The sequence below is a fragment of the Crocodylus porosus genome, unplaced genomic scaffold, assembly GCF_001723895.1.
Source record: "Crocodylus porosus isolate Cpor-Errol unplaced genomic scaffold, CroPor_comp1, whole genome shotgun sequence".
In the NCBI taxonomy this organism is placed as follows: Eukaryota; Metazoa; Chordata; order Crocodylia; family Crocodylidae; genus Crocodylus; species Crocodylus porosus.
In genome coordinates this window covers 93,251,118-93,266,478 of record NW_017728906.1, presented here as the reverse complement: position 1 = coordinate 93,266,478, position 15,361 = coordinate 93,251,118, and the positions used below count along the sequence as shown (strand labels likewise).

The window sequence follows — 15,361 nt, the reverse complement described above, 5'->3', positions numbered from 1 at the left end:
TCCTGAATCTTCCAGAAACTCTTTCAGTAAATAGCTGAAAGGTTAAGAATTTCAGTAGAGACAGTGCAGGGAGAATAACAAACTTCTGGATATCCTGCACTCCCCAGTCCCCAGTAGCTTAGTACTGCCAATAAATGAAAGTTTGTTGGAAGCAACAAGTGGTCTGTGTTAAACCACATCTTATTTGATAAGGGCACCAATAAAAGTGGATAGGTATTGTCAAGCCCTTTCAAAAGGATCTGTATATTCCTCATTGCTTAGTGATTGCAACTGTTCACAGGAGGCCAAGCAGTGAGATGACACAAATGTCCACTTTGTAATAAGGATGCTCAGGAAAACTAAAGGCTCATTCCTCAATCAGCTTACAGATGCATGCATCTAAATAAGAAATGTTCCTGACTAAATACGAATTTGTGAATGAGGACTAAACATTATGTTTTATAGGCCTCTACACATGCAGATAAAGATGCGATGAAATCTATTGTGGGATTCACATAGCCATGCCCCTTGCTCATGGCAGGAGGCGTAATTGTGGGATTGTACATTATATCCCATCACTCCTTGTGGCTGGTGCAGGGGGAGCCTGATCTTGGGTTCCCCCTGTACCAGCAAGAAGCATACTCCTGCAGCTGGGAGCCCCACGCGCCTCAGTCAAGGAGCCCCCAACCACAGGGGTGCCCCACATACCCCAGGGCCAAAGGATAGCTGCACAGGTGATCCCAACCTCACCTTGGGAGGGCAGGATACCCCCTGCAATTCCCCCCCCCTTCCCCAAGGGTATAGGAGACCCACACGGACAGAGTATCAACCCCAGAGGCAACTTCCCCTCCTGCCCCGGGGGTGTGGAAATTGCCGCAGTGGTGATCCTGTAGCCCCAGGTAATTCCTACACTCCCAGGGCAGGGGGATTGCTGGGGAGTTTCCTGTACCCTTAAGCCAGGGGGCATAGCCCCTGCAGCAATCCCCCCACTCTGGGGATTTGCCAGGAGATACCTGTGGGGACCCAGAGTCTGCAGCGTGGGACTCTGGCTCCCAGCAGCTGTGGGATGTTGCTGGGACCCAGAGTCTGCAGTTGCCGGGGCTAAATGTCCCCAGTAGTTGTGGGATTCAGCCCCAGCTGGGCAAGGAGCACCCTTGCAGCTGTAAAGCTTGATAGCAACCAGCTATGAAGTTAGTACACATTTTCAAAATCTAATTTTATAGCTGCTTGGAGCTTTTTATTGTGTGATTGCTACTTTGCATGTATAGCTGGTCTCCAGGTAATTGTGCAATTAACCATTTAATGGTGCAATACCTGTGACATGTAGAGGAGTTCATAGAGAGAGACTTCAGGAATACAAGAACTTAAGGCACAGATATTAGACCAGCGATTCTCAACCAGGGTGCCATGGCATCCTGTTAGGTCTGCAGACATGATTCACAAGAGAATCCCAGAGATGTCACATAGAAATTTATAATGTTAAAAACATTCTGACCTGTTGTGATCTTTCTGGATCTTCTGCAGTTGAAAAGGTGATCTATTATTTTTCTGTAGTCAAAAATCAAGTGAAAACTAAGCTGATATTATCCAAGTGCCTCAGGTCTAAAAAGTTGAAAACCACTGTATTAGCCAGACAGTTGTTCATACCTCTCAAAAAGCCACTCAGTGCCATAGAATCTGCTGCAACTTCCAGAGCAAGCAAGCTTGACTACTGAGCACAGGTTCTCTTGGTTGCATTCCAAAGATAATCCAAAGAACCATTGAAAACCTGCCTTTTAAAAACTGCAACCTTTTCAGTACCCACATAGTGAAGTTCTGCATAATTTAAACACTGGGGGACAACCTTTTTGGCAGGTGTGCCACATCCCCACACACTCCCCAGAGCCACTCAGATCCCCTTCCCCTGCCTGACCTCCTGCTCTTTCTGCTCCTAACCATGGCCTTCCTGCCTGATTTGCTGCTTTGCTTTTGGCTTCCTGTCCTTTCTGCCACTGTCCTGCCTGTCCCTTCCCTAATGTGCTGCATGCTACAGGTTGGCTATCCCTGCTTTAAAAGATGCTTCCCATTCTTTGAGTGCCCACTCTCCCCACAGGAGGAAGCAATACAGGCCTCATATCACAGCCAAAAGCAAATCTTCCTAATACTGTAACCAACAAAGATCATTAGAGCCTCAGAAAGGAGAACTTGCAGAGAAGTCAACCCTCTGTCATGCACTACTGTCATCTCCAATCAGCAGATTTAATGTCACAGTCAAAAATTGCATAGATCTGCAGGATTTGTTTACGTTCCCGGCTACCATCTCCCAAATCTTCGGAACCATCTGGTGTCGGTTTCCTCCTCTCTCCCCACTCTCTCAGAGGTCTATGGTAGGATAACCTTGGACAGGTTGGTTCTGAAAATCCCAGACAGTAGGTTACCTTATCCAAGCAGAGTCCCAGGTGCTGCACTTTATGGCAAAGCATGCCCTCAGAGTTCCAGGGAAGGAGTCTTATTCACAATACTGCTGAATCCCAATGAAGAAAAGGGGTTGATATTCCTGGACCTCTGACCAATCAGCAAATGTCACTGCAACGGTGAAAATGGCTTCTGTAGTTCCTACTTTAATTTTTCAAAAACTGTTTATGTGACTATTCACAGGTCACATAGCTCCATACTGCAGTTTGGCAAGCACACAGCATACACTTCGGGATCTTTGTGCAAAACTCACTCTTTATACAAAGTACTTCCCTTCAGTCTTACACTGCTCCCAGAGCACTTACCAAGTGCCTTCATGGTTGACACAACCCACCCCAGGACACTAAAAGACCAATTCTACTGTACCTTGATAATTGGCTTTGTTGAGGGCATATGTCTTGAGCTCATGGGATATTTGGACTCTGACACCCGCATGATGAACTTCACCTACGTTATCATACAGCATTGGTACATCAGTATCTCTTCCTAGCAGATGCCACATAGAACTTGTGAAACCGTAGTTATGACTTTTTTGTTAGATTAATGGAAGGATGCTGTATGCACAGGCAGTGAAGTGGCATTCATTCTGATCACCTCTGCCCACCAAACTACAAATGACAAGTTTATCTGACTTTAGATAGGAAACTCATCTGCCCTGCCTTCAGTTGCAGAGCCTGTGGTTCTCCCAGAGAAGTAGCTTTCCAAGTGATGTATGGTTATCCTACCCAAGTACTGATAGTACCACAGCAATGTGCTGCATCAGTAACCAGAGAAGGGTACACTTGCAGTGTTTCTGCTAGGAAGCAGTTGGTCTCTGTGGCTGGTATATGTGACACTGCCAGTATAACTTGTTGGCATATCTCCCAAGCTTGCAAGATATCCTAATAATCACAAGAGACAAGCAGTGAGTCAAGGATTCAGTTGATTGAGACTACTTGTATCTTCTGCTCCTGGTCTTTTCTGACAAGAAGAAAGTCCAACCTGTGTTTGCACAAAAGCTTTTTAAATGGGCTGTATTCAAACTTGGTAGCATGATACTATTTTCAGACTCATCGATGTTGATTAAGGCCCGTTCCATTACAGCTCAAGCAGTCTATGAAGCTCTTCTAAGAGGTGATCTAAGATTTGCAAAACAGGTGTCTGGAGTTCAGTTCATACTTCACCCAGAACCTTTACTACTAGATAAGAGGGCTTCAGGTACAAGGCCCGCTTTGACAGAGCTGTAGTATACCCATTTTATTAGACTCCAGGTACCCATATCCAAGCTATGAGATTACTGCTTGTGAATCATTAGAAGTGGGAAACTTGTTGACAGATCATTTAAAGAAAGAATCATCGTGTAGTAGATGTGGTTCTTTAAGATGAGTTGCTCATTCATAACCCGTGACCTACCTTTCTTCCCTGCTACTATGGAGTCCTTTACCAGCTGGATATTGATGGTTCAGGGACTGATGAGCAGCAGCCTCTTTGCCCTTCATTCCTTCTGCTGCAGAGAGCCGGAGGGCATGCAGAGCACAAATTTGGCTCCAGTGGACATTTCCATCTTGCTCATGCAAATCATATGCACAGTGAGACTAAAACAAATGTGACGACCCATCTCAAAGAAGCAATGTTGAAACTACTGTCCAGGCTTACAGTTAAGAGTTGTAGAATGGGCCTTTACAGTTGTAAAAGTTGTTGTATAATCTCAAAGAAACAGAGTTACTGAAATTAATTGTTCTGTGTAATGTTTAAAAAATTCCACCTTTGTTTGATTACTGTGATTGGTATTTTTGTAAATTATAACAAGGGAACAGAAGGATATTGAATTGGGGAATACCAAGGAATTTTTAAATGGTAGCTCTGCAGAAATGTGATCACTAAAGTGTTCTATAGCTATTAGTGTTAACAGTAGACTTAAGTAAGTTAGCCTGCTACTCAGAGCTTTCAGGGCACTTTAACAGTAGTTTTCAGAATCTTTCTTATTTCAGTACATGGGTCTCTTGCAGAGCTCAAGCCTAGTGAACTTTGTGACAGTTTTATAGTGTTAAGGGAAAAAAAGGATTCCAGAGACTAGGCAGAAACATATCTTCATGTTTTAAACTTTTCCATAGGTTAGTGGTCAGTACATTGGCATTTTGTTCTACCTACCCTGCAAGTTGCTTTCAACTTTGCATTTTACATATTACAAGATTCTTATAATCCACTGTCTTTACCATCCTGTATAATTTTTATTTCCGGTAAGTTTATCATGCTGTAAATTTATTGCATAAATGGGGTTTTTTTCTGGTAGCATAAATAACTTTTTGCTATCTCTTCAACACAGTGTTCACCTAAAACAAGTTACATGTCCAATTCTGTAGAAGTCCAAATCAGTATAGGTATGGACACAAATGCAGTAAACCTACTAGTAATCACTTCTTCATGTAGGTTTAAGGTTAGAGCAGGTTTATTGCATGTTTTTCAGCTGATTCACGCACAATAATTTAGAAATTACTAGCTGGTGCTATTTTCATAGTTTCATATTTGTTAGTATTGGAAGGGACCTCAGTAGATCATCGAGTCTAACCCTCTGCCCTGTGCAGGAAAGAGCGCTGGGTCATATGACCCCAGCTAGGTGCTTGTCCAGTAAAACATTCCCCTTTTGTCCACACTGCCATACATGCTCATATACAACTTGGCTGAAGTTTTCACTGTTATCATGCCTTACTAGACTTGGTACTGCCCACAAGGGATGACTTGGTGGGGGATCTGCAGGTGCAAGGTAACCTAGGGGATAGTGACCGCCTATTGATAGGGTTCACTATCTGCAGAAAGGTGGGGAAGATAACTAGTAGGATGGAAGTGCTAGACTTCAGGAAGGCCAACTTCAACAAGCTCAGGACATTAATTAGGGAGGGACTGACTAGTAAAAGCCTTGGAGAGATGGGAGTCCAGGAAGGGCGGGCGTTTCTCAAGGGACTAATCCTGCAGGCACAGAAAAGGACCATCCCAGTACACATAAAAGAGGGCAAAACAAAAAAAACCCCCTCTTGGTAGAGCAGGGAAATCCAGGAGAGCTTGGAGGGGAAAAAAGAGGCCTACAGGCTGTGGAAGCAGGGGGCTGCCACCAAGGAGGAGTATACCTGCTTGGCTCGAGCTTGCAGGAAAGCAGTGAGGAGAGCCAAAGTGGAAATGGAGATTAGGCTGGCAGCAAAAGTTAAGGATAACAAAAAGTCATTCTTTTAAGTACATAGGAAGCAAAAAGAATGTAGAGGGTAACTTAGGGCTCCCTCAGGATGAACTAGGGCAACTGGTAACAGAGGATGGTCAAAGTGGAGCTTCTAAATGATTTCTTTGCATCCGTGTTCCTGGACACAAATACAAATACGCATCCCATTGGGACTTTAGGTAAGCCCAATATAGATACCAACCCACCAACTGTTCGAGCTGACCTAGTAAAAGGACACCTGGAGGGGTTGAATGTATTTAAGTCAACAGGTCCTGACAATCTTCATCCTAAAGTACTTAGGAAATTAGTTGGAGTCATAGCGGAGCTGCTGGCACAACTGTTTGAGCACTCATGGTGCTCAGAACAGGTCCCAGAGGACTGGGAAAGGGGCAATACAGTCCCTATTTTCAAGAAGGGGAGGAAGGAGAAACCGGGTAACTATAGGTCAGTTAGTCTTACCTCTATCCTTGGCAAGACCTTTGAGAAAATTAGTAAGGATCACATTTGTGGGGGACCAATGGGTAAAATGATGCTGAGGGAAAATCAGCATGGGTTCATAGCAGGCAGATCCTGCCTGACTAACCTGGTTTCATTTTACAACTGAGTCACAAAATGCTTGGATGAAGGAACAGAGGTAGAGGTTATTTACTTAGATTTTTAAAAGGCCTTTCACACAGTGTTACACCCAAGTCTTATAAATAAACTGAACAGTTGCAATGTAGATTATTACATAGTCAGGTGGGTAGAAAATTGGCTTTTGGGACCCACCCAGAGAGTGGTGGTGGATGGGTCGGTTTCTACCTGGAGAAATGTGGGCAGCAGAGTCCCCCCAAGGCTCTGCCCTGGGACCGGTACTATTCAATATCTTCATTAGTGACTTGGACAAGGGAGTAGAAAGCACCCTGTCCAAGTTTGCTGACGACACCAAACTATGCGGGGAGGTACACAAACTAGACAGCAGGGAATGAATCCAGGTTGATTTGGACACGCTGGGGAAATGGGTGGAACAGAATAGGATGCAGTTTAAGAAGGATAAGTGTCATGTGTTGCACCTGGGGAGAAAGAATCATCAACACTCCTACAGCCTGGGAGGTACCACTCTGAGTAGCACAACTGCAGAAAGGGATCTCAGAGTCATAGATAACTCCAAAATGAACATGAGTCACCAGTGTGATGAGGTAATAAGTAAAACTAACTGCACCCTTTCTTGCATAAGTAGGTGCATCACAAACAGGTCTAGTGAGGTGATACTCAGTGCACACACAGGAAACGTTCCCTTGCAGCATGGAAAACATCTGAATGTGCAGTGTGTGGTGCCGCAGACATGTTTGCAGCACCACATACCATACAGCTGTGCTTGTCTGGATATGGCCTCCAAGGTTGAGACTGGGTTTATTCATATTTTGTCCAACGCTGAAACTATAGTCCAGAATTACATTTAAGAGCTGTAGGGTGCGCCTTTAGACCCCATTGACCTGGTACGGGTATTGTGCAATTAACTGGTTAATTGCAAAATTACTTGCAGGCCATCTACACATGCAAAACAGCTGTCTCACAATAAAAAATACCAACCAGCTATAAAGTTAGACCTCAAAAATGTGTACTACTGTTATAGCTAGTTGCTACCAAGCTTTAATATGCACACGTAGCAGGGTCTCCCCTGCAGCTGCCATGATCCCTAGGGCCTGAGGAGCAACCGGGGTGCATGGGGCACCCAGCTGTGGGACCTTGCTTCTTGCCAGTGCAGGGAAAGCTCGGGATCAGGTTCCTTTTCACTGGCAATAAGGTGCAATGAGATCTAATGTGCAATACCACAGTCACACCTCCTACCATGCACTTGTGGCATGGTAGGAGGTGCAATTGTGTCAGTCTTGCATTAGATCCCATTGTGCCTTTCCCTGCATGTGTAGAAGGGGCCTTAGAGTTATAAATGTTGTATAATTGGGAATGAGTTAAAATAAATTAATGCCAACCTATTTCAAGAATGGGAGAATTTTTGTAATTGCTTTTATACATTAAAAAGGTAATTTTTCAACATTCTGGTGAGTTTTTCTTGTATTTTTTTTACTTGTTTACAGAGGACAGTGAATTGCGAAGAACCTTGCAGTCTTTGGCCTGTGGTAAAGCACGAGTATTGATTAAAAATCCAAAAGGCAAGGATGTAGAAGATGAAGACAAATTCATCTTTAATGGTGATTTCAAGCATAGATTGTTTAGAATCAAGATTAACCAGATACAGATGAAAGAAACAGTATGTATTAAAACTGTTCTTATTTGCATGCTTTCTGATTAAACTATCACTGACCTGCTTATCCACATTCTGACAGCACTGATACAATAGATTGTTTTCCTTTTAGGAGGGGAGAATGCATTCTAATCTGTCTGCTAGCATGTGTCCTAAGTAATATGATCTTGCATGCCTTTCAGTACATCTTTACTGTTTCCCAGAGCAGTTAAGGCATTGTCTCTATTCTTAATAAACAAATCAGAAAAAATGCCATTAACAGATGAGCTGCTTTGTTTTTTACCTGAAGGGTGAGAGGTTACTAGCATGCCAGTGTTATTTCTGTTGTGGCAGTTGCTATAGCTGTCTGTCAGGATTGAGTCCCAGCTCAGTATATTCAGCACGCGTTGGTTAGCATGACCAGTTATTTAGCTTGCCTTTCTGTTCAGGCAGGTCCTTGAAATACATAACCTTGAAATGACTCTCTATTTCAGAAGGCCTTTGTTTGTCAGAGTTTTATGCAGAGTTCATCTGTATTTGTATTTCTTTAAAGAATTCTAAATGATTTGTAAACTACGGTGTGATTTACCAAGCTCAGTCTTTATAAAACTAGATTTACCTGAATCCAAGATGACTTCCAATTTAAGATGACCCCCCTGATAATTAATTATTTTTATGTAAAATTATTTATTATAATTTTGCATGTATAGAATGTAATTATTGTAGGGTTAAGTTCATCCCTCCTCCCCCCTGCCACTACTGCAGTGAGGAGACCACAGGCAATGGTGGGACAAGTGGTTAGAAGAGTTAAGTGGCCTGACTTCTGCCTCCTGTTGCCTTCCTCTTCCCCCACCCCCACTTACTTCTCTGGAGTCTGCCCTCCCCCACAGTACTGTGCCTCCCTGTAGCTTGTTTCCTGCCATGTACCCCACTCTCTCACTGCCTACTCTCTCTCTCCCCCCTATAGTGTCTGTGCTTTCCCCCACCCCCCACTTACTCTGTCACAGCTCTGGCTCCAACTCCAGCCTTGCTCTCGGCAGGGACAACAAGGACATGGTGGCTCTGACCCCTGCCCAGCTACGCAGCAGTGATTGTAGCAGTGGTAGCTCCACACCTGGCCCCAGGACTGAGTCAAAGCTGGAGCTGGAGCTGCTGCCTGGCTGTGCAGGGGCTGCAGTTGCCATGTGCTGTGTTCCCCAGGCTGGAGGAGGCTCAGAGCCATGACTGAGGGTAAGTAGGGCAGGGGTGGGGAGGCCAAGCAGAGGTGGCAGGGAGGGGGAAAGTGGGAGGCAGATGGGGGAGGAGGAGGGGCAGTAGCTAGAGCTCTGACCCCAAGCCTGGATCAGAGCCAGCGACAGAGCTGTAGCAGTAGCCCCTCCCCCTGCTTTGTACTCAAATCCAAGATAAGGGGCTTTTTTCCCATATGTTGAATGGAAGGAATAAAACTCATCTTGGATTCAAGTATATACAGTATTTTAATTTATCTTGCTTATGCATTCTGTCTCCTCTAACACCAGGGTATCCCAGAAACCTAGTTTTAGATGCACAGTGGTTTGTGTCTGTCCATCTCTCTCTCTTGGGTAAAGCATGAGTGTACATTCTGATTAATGTCTTAGCTGTATATTCTTCTCCAAAGGTTAACCAAATTGTCAGAGGAATTAAAGATGAAAGATGGCTTGATACATCTTTTCTGATTGTCCTTCAGGTTGAGGAACAGGTGAGCACAACTGAAAGAGTATTTCAAGACAGACAATATCAGATTGATGCTGCTATTGTACGAATAATGAAGATAAGAAAGACGCTTGGTCATAACCTTCTTGTTTCTGAATTGTATAATCAGCTGAAATTTCCAGTTAAGGTAAGTGAACTTTGAACCTTCTTAACATTATTTCAAAATACTAGAAAGTGTTGCTCAGTTTTTCCATTTATCTTAAACCTTGTTAGATATTGAAGAAGAATAGTGCAGAATGTTATAGCTGAATCACCAATTCAGATATTAAAGTGTATATGTTAATACAGGGGTTTTCAACCTTTTCTTAATAAGTGTACCCCCGGGGTGGGGGGGGGCGGAGGTGAGTAGCTGGATGCGGGGTGGCGGCGAGTGGTCAGATGTGGAGCGGGAAGGTGGGGGTGGCGAGTGGCAGTAGCATGGCGTCTACGCGGCCCTTGCTTCTGTGAGGCAATAGTGCGAGATGGCAGCGCTTCATCACCGCGTACCCACAGTCGACAACCCCTGTGTTAATAGAAAGGAACAAAAATGTCAGCAGCTTTATGCCAGGAGTTTATATTTAGAAATAGATGTTTAATTTAATGGTGTATTTTGTTATACAGTTTATAGCTGCCCCAACTTTGAAAATAAAGATAAAAATTTACTTCCATATATATTTCACTTATAATTGGCATAGTATTTAATAATGTTTCTTTTTCTTGTAGCCTGGAGACTTGAAAAAGAGGATTGAATCTCTCATAGATAGAGACTATATGGAGAGAGACAAAGACAACCCCAATCAGTATCACTATGTTGCATAATGAAGAGAGAATCCCTTTTTAAATACACAAATATATCTTCAGGACAATGAATAACTATGCTGTTTCCAGACTCTACTTTTAGCAGATATCTGGTTGATACGTATTATTCAACTAGCTGCATGCACTGCTGTGGAAGAGAAGCAAAGGAGATGGTAATTGGATCGACCTTGTCAAGACTCCTTAGCGATTTTAAATGGCACATTTTTATTTCTTTTAGTTATGCCTTTTGTTCTTTTGGGTTCTTCCAAATGCGTTTCTACTATTTTGTTTAAAAATATCTTTGAAGTTGGATGGGAAGATAAAATTTTTCTGTGTAACTTTCTCTGAGATGCAAGTCAGGTTTATTCACTGCACATTCATACAGACCCTTAATGCTGCATTCTTTAGCTACAAGGATTGTTTGAGTATCTTTTTAAAAACCCTTAATTCATGAATACTTATATACAAACAGTGTTGTTGAAATACACTAAATTTCTGAAATTCTGCACCATGAATACTAGTATCTTCACATTTTAATTTTCTTTCAAATAATTCTAAACTTCTCTCTGGTTTGGATAAATCAGATTTTGAAGTGAGATCTTTGAAGTGCCAAGGGGACAACTGTGTTAATGTCTGTAGAGAACTGTATGATAATTTAGCTAAGATATTTGGTTGGGGGGTGGGGATGGGAGGGTCCTGCTTTTGGGGGTAATGAAGAGTGAATCCAACAGATCCTATCTTGCTTTTGGACAACAATTTTTTATCACTGTTTATGTAAAACTGCAGTAAAACCTAGTTTTGCCTTTAGAGTCGCATACAGTGTAATGACTGTACAGTGTGCTCTACACTAAAAAGAAAAAAAGTTTTCTTAAAGACTTTTTTAGTCTTGAAGTTGTGAAAGCATAGCTTTTTGTCTTGAGAGATTAAGGATTTTGTGAGTACCTTGTTACATATTGTATATATGTAAGTTGATTTGAATTGAAGACTGAAAGACTTGTAGCTCTGTTAGATAATTGTAACTATAAGGAAGATACTTTTTGTGGTAATATTTACAAGCCTCTGTTTATTTTACAGGAGTTGCATAATGGTGTGTTTGATTCTAATTAAAAGCTACCAAAGGAGTTTTGATCATGGTGTAATGAGAATTTAACTAAGCAATATTTTCTTGAAAAGTACCTTACTAAATTTATGTAATGTAATTTTGTGCATAAATTAAAAGATCACTATCCCTTAAGAATACATTGTTAAACATAGAGATCTCTTGAGTTTCTTTGTTAAAGTCCTTTCTCTCATCTATTTTCATTCATTGTATTGCATTCTTTGAACTATTTTTGTTCCCTTTCCACTATGGTTAGAAGATAAACCTCGCATAACTTTAGTATAATAAATGTATTTAAAAGTTATTTAACATTGTAATTTAATGTAGACTTGTTTTAATATTTGAATCTTCCATTAATTCAAATAAAACCTTTTTTTGTTGCATATTAAATATTAATTTCTTAGCCACAATGTGACTGTGGTACTTAAATCAATTTTTCAATCTGCAGTTTAGTTAGTTTAAAGGCAGATTTGCTGACTGATTGATCTATGTTCATATCACATCCATCCAGTCCATCTGCAAAAATATTAAAAGTAAAAAGAAAGAAAAAAAAAGTACATATAATGAGGCTAATGGAGCAGAAGATTCTTCAGATTAAAGCAATGCTTCTCAATCTTTTTGGACTTGAGACATGCCTCAGAAAATGCATATTCTTAGCTTTCACTTGTTTTTTTACTACAGAAAATAAGAGTAAATCCTTCTCTGGCGAAGAACTCAGGAAGACCACAACAGGTCAGAATGTTTTTGACACTAGGGATTTCTGTTAGAAATCTCTGGGTTTGTCTTGGGAATCCTGCGTAGATGTTTGCACACCTAACAGAGATAATACTGTTTGTCAGTGTTCAAAGGATCTTGCAACACCACAGCTGAAAATCATCAGACTAAGGAGTTGGCAGTAACAAACAGCAGTCCAGTGATATATGTTAAACAATGGTGCATATCACTGCTACTTCTCTTTCCCTCACTCATTCACCCCAACAAAAGAAACTCTTAACTCAACAAGTGTTTTGATGAACAAAAACAGTAGTTTACAAAAACTGATCGTATTCTCTAGAGACATTTTCACCAACCAGTGAATTATGTCTGCCTGAGGAAGTGATGTAATCAACAGGTAATTCTCATCTGTGTAATTACAAAAACATACCAGTGGACTGGAACTTGTTAGCCAAGTTACTCTCACTATACAGTAATAAAAAAAAATAAGATTTATGAATTCTACTTTTTGCTAGACTGTTTGCATGCTGATCAAATGAGTAAGCAATTTTTCAGCTACACTTTTGACCATGTCATTGGTGACCAAAGCCATTGTCATTTGATCTATGACAGGAGTATCAAATTCTGGATCTGGACCTCTGGGCTCCTCCTGAGCTAGATCCAAGGGGCCAGCAGTAGCTGTGGCATGTCTGGGAGCACTGGTGTTCTATGGGCAGTGGTGGCTCTGGTCCAGGTGGTAGTAGTAGGGCCCAGCAGCAGGGTAAGCAAGAACTGTATCTGTACAGGCATTGTTCTACTCCCTGTGCCACTGATGCCTAGTGACCCCAAATTCTGTGGAGGCCACACTCTCTGCCCCTGCCCCCCAAATGCTAGTAGCCCAGTGAGCTGGATGGAACAGCTCTGTGGCCATGTGTTTAAAAACCCTGGTCTATGTAAAATGAGTTGTAATTGTCCAAACTGTTACAAATGTATCATCTCAATCACTTGGCAATTTGGTACCAGGGAATTTAGTTAATGAATGTCCTGAGTGTTTTAAGACTTAAGAATCTGAGTGGACCCAAGGCATTGCCCCATCTTAAGAGTCTGTAGCTGCCATCATAGATGCTGATCCATGCCCTATCATTGCTAACACCTGAGAGCTGAAGCCTGCCTACACTTAGTTCTAGTACTGACTGTTCAGGCAGAAAGCAGAGTAGATTTGTACCTTTATAGATTCATAGTATAAGCTTTGGTAGGCAGATGGCTTGCAAGCTTCATCGGATGCAGTGAAGGGACTCCCTAGAGCTAAAGCATTCCCTTTCTGAGAACCACAGCAAAGGTTATGAGCTTTCTAGTTTGCAATCTGTTTCCAGAGCAGGCATGGCAGACAGACTTTACACAGAGTTTCTGAGCATACTATTGCTTTTTATTTGAAAGACCAAGCATGAGAAAATACAGCCGAAACACAAAATTACTGAATGCAATACCCTGCGATCTAGCTCAGCCTTTTCTTCAGGGTCTGACAGTAGGCAGGCAGCTAGCTAGCTTGTGCCTTGTCTTTGACCTTGACCAGTCTTGTAGTGGAATGCTGCTACCTCCCCACCCCTGTCCTTAACCCCTGCTGTGCAAAGCCAGTCTCTATTCTCTGTCTGTTACTCCAAAATTCAGCTCCCTGCAGAAACGTATGGCCAGTTTATGGTCTTATGAGTATTTCCCTTATGTTGCCCAGATGGACCTTTTCCATAATGTTCATGAGTTGATCCACACATTCTGCTCCTTTGCTCATTTATTCCCTACTCCCAGTCACTGACTTTGGACAGATGCTAAACCCAGTGGGGTTCCTGGCCTTTTTAGACTCAAGGCCTAGCTCAGAGAAACCCAGCTCCTAGTTTTCCCTTGTTTGTTTGTTTGATTTTTATGGGTTTTTTTACTATGGAAAAATAACGATTTGTCTGCTGCAAACAACACAAAGATCCCAGTAGGATAGAACCTTCTTAACGCAATGGGTTCCTTTGTGAAATCTGTGGGTTCATCCTGTGGCTCAGGTTTGCACATGTAGCAGTGCTACAATGGGTGCTCCACAGCACCTTTGAATGGATCTCAGTACCCTGGGGTGCTGTGGCACCCCAGTAGATCACTGCACTGCACCATTAGGGTCAGGTAACAAGCAACAAGTGGTGACATGGCCCAAAAGAGCCCTATAAGGAAAGTCCAAAATTCTCCGTAGTGACTTGGTCTGTCACATGGGCAGGCACCACAGACAGCACCACTCTGAACATAGGTCATGGCAGGCTGCAGACCCAGACAGCACCTCTCCCAGCCACGGCGCTGCAAACATCAGGGATCCTATGCCACTAATAAATAAATATATACATATATATTCCAGTGGTATTTCATTTTAATCATGAAAAAATGTGGATGTTGGGCTACTTTTTTATATCCGAAAAATGGGGGTTTTTTTTTTAACTCGGAGAAGACGAGGTTCCCTGCTCATCGTTGCACTAACAAGGTACCATGGCTCTTCCTTCTCTGCTCTGTGACGTCACAGCGTTGCCGAGCGCGTTGCCATGTTTCCCAAAGTAGAAGGCCGCGCGCTGCCCCCTCCGCCGGCCGTGACGCAGCAGGGGGTGGGACCACCCCGAACCGCAGGCTCAATCCTTCCCTTCAGTCCCACCTGAGGGGCGGGGGGGAGGCGGAGTAAAAGGCTCCCAAGGGCAGCTCTGATTGGCCGCTGCGGGGTTCAAGCAACCAATCAGATGGCGGCTTGTACGCAAGCTCAGGAGCAATGCGCCGGTGCTGCCGGGTTTGGGGCACCTTGCTCGGGGGTGCCTCTCTCCAGGGTTTGCGTTAACCACTAGTGTGGGGCTACTGTGAGAAACGGCGCCGCTCTCGCGAGATTGCTTCTTTAATTATCCCCCCCTCCCTTCTTACCGGTTTCCCTTCCGGTAAGAAGGGGCGGGTCACGTGACGATGGCGCGGGGCGGTGACGTCAACGATCATATGACCGGCCCGGCTTCCAGAGGCGGGGGGTGGGTGAGCTCTCTGTTCGGCTCAGCTGCTCTCTGCGCTCCGTTCCCTGCGCCATGGCCCGGCCCCGCGCTCCCGTGCTCCTGGCCGCTGCTGCCGCGCTGCTCGGTAAGAGGCGGGTCCTCCCCCCTCTAGGCCGGGGGGCCCCTGCTGGGGGTTCTACGCCCGCGCCGGGGAGCCAATGGGG

At 43.4% G+C, this 15,361-nt stretch overlaps 2 protein-coding genes across 3 annotated transcripts in view; both read left to right on the top strand.

The window, feature by feature from the left end:
- The window catches only part of CUL4A (cullin 4A), a 59,861-nt gene extending 48,022 nt beyond the window's left edge, over positions 1-11,839 (top strand). For both annotated transcript variants that reach the window (XM_019529629.1, XM_019529627.1), the window contains 3 exons: positions 7,702-7,874; positions 9,553-9,705; positions 10,281-11,839. In XM_019529629.1, the coding sequence (XP_019385174.1) occupies positions 7,702-7,874; positions 9,553-9,705; positions 10,281-10,376 (422 nt within the window). In that variant the 3' untranslated portion in view covers positions 10,377-11,839. The remainder of the gene's footprint in view (positions 1-7,701; positions 7,875-9,552; positions 9,706-10,280) is intronic.
- A 3,369-nt stretch (positions 11,840-15,208) lies between these two features.
- Positions 15,209-15,361, top strand: part of LAMP1 (lysosomal associated membrane protein 1) — a 39,094-nt gene continuing 38,941 nt past the window's right edge. The window contains exon 1 of the mRNA XM_019529630.1: positions 15,209-15,282. Within this exon, the coding sequence (XP_019385175.1) occupies positions 15,231-15,282 (52 nt within the window). The 5' untranslated portion in view covers positions 15,209-15,230. The remainder of the gene's footprint in view (positions 15,283-15,361) is intronic.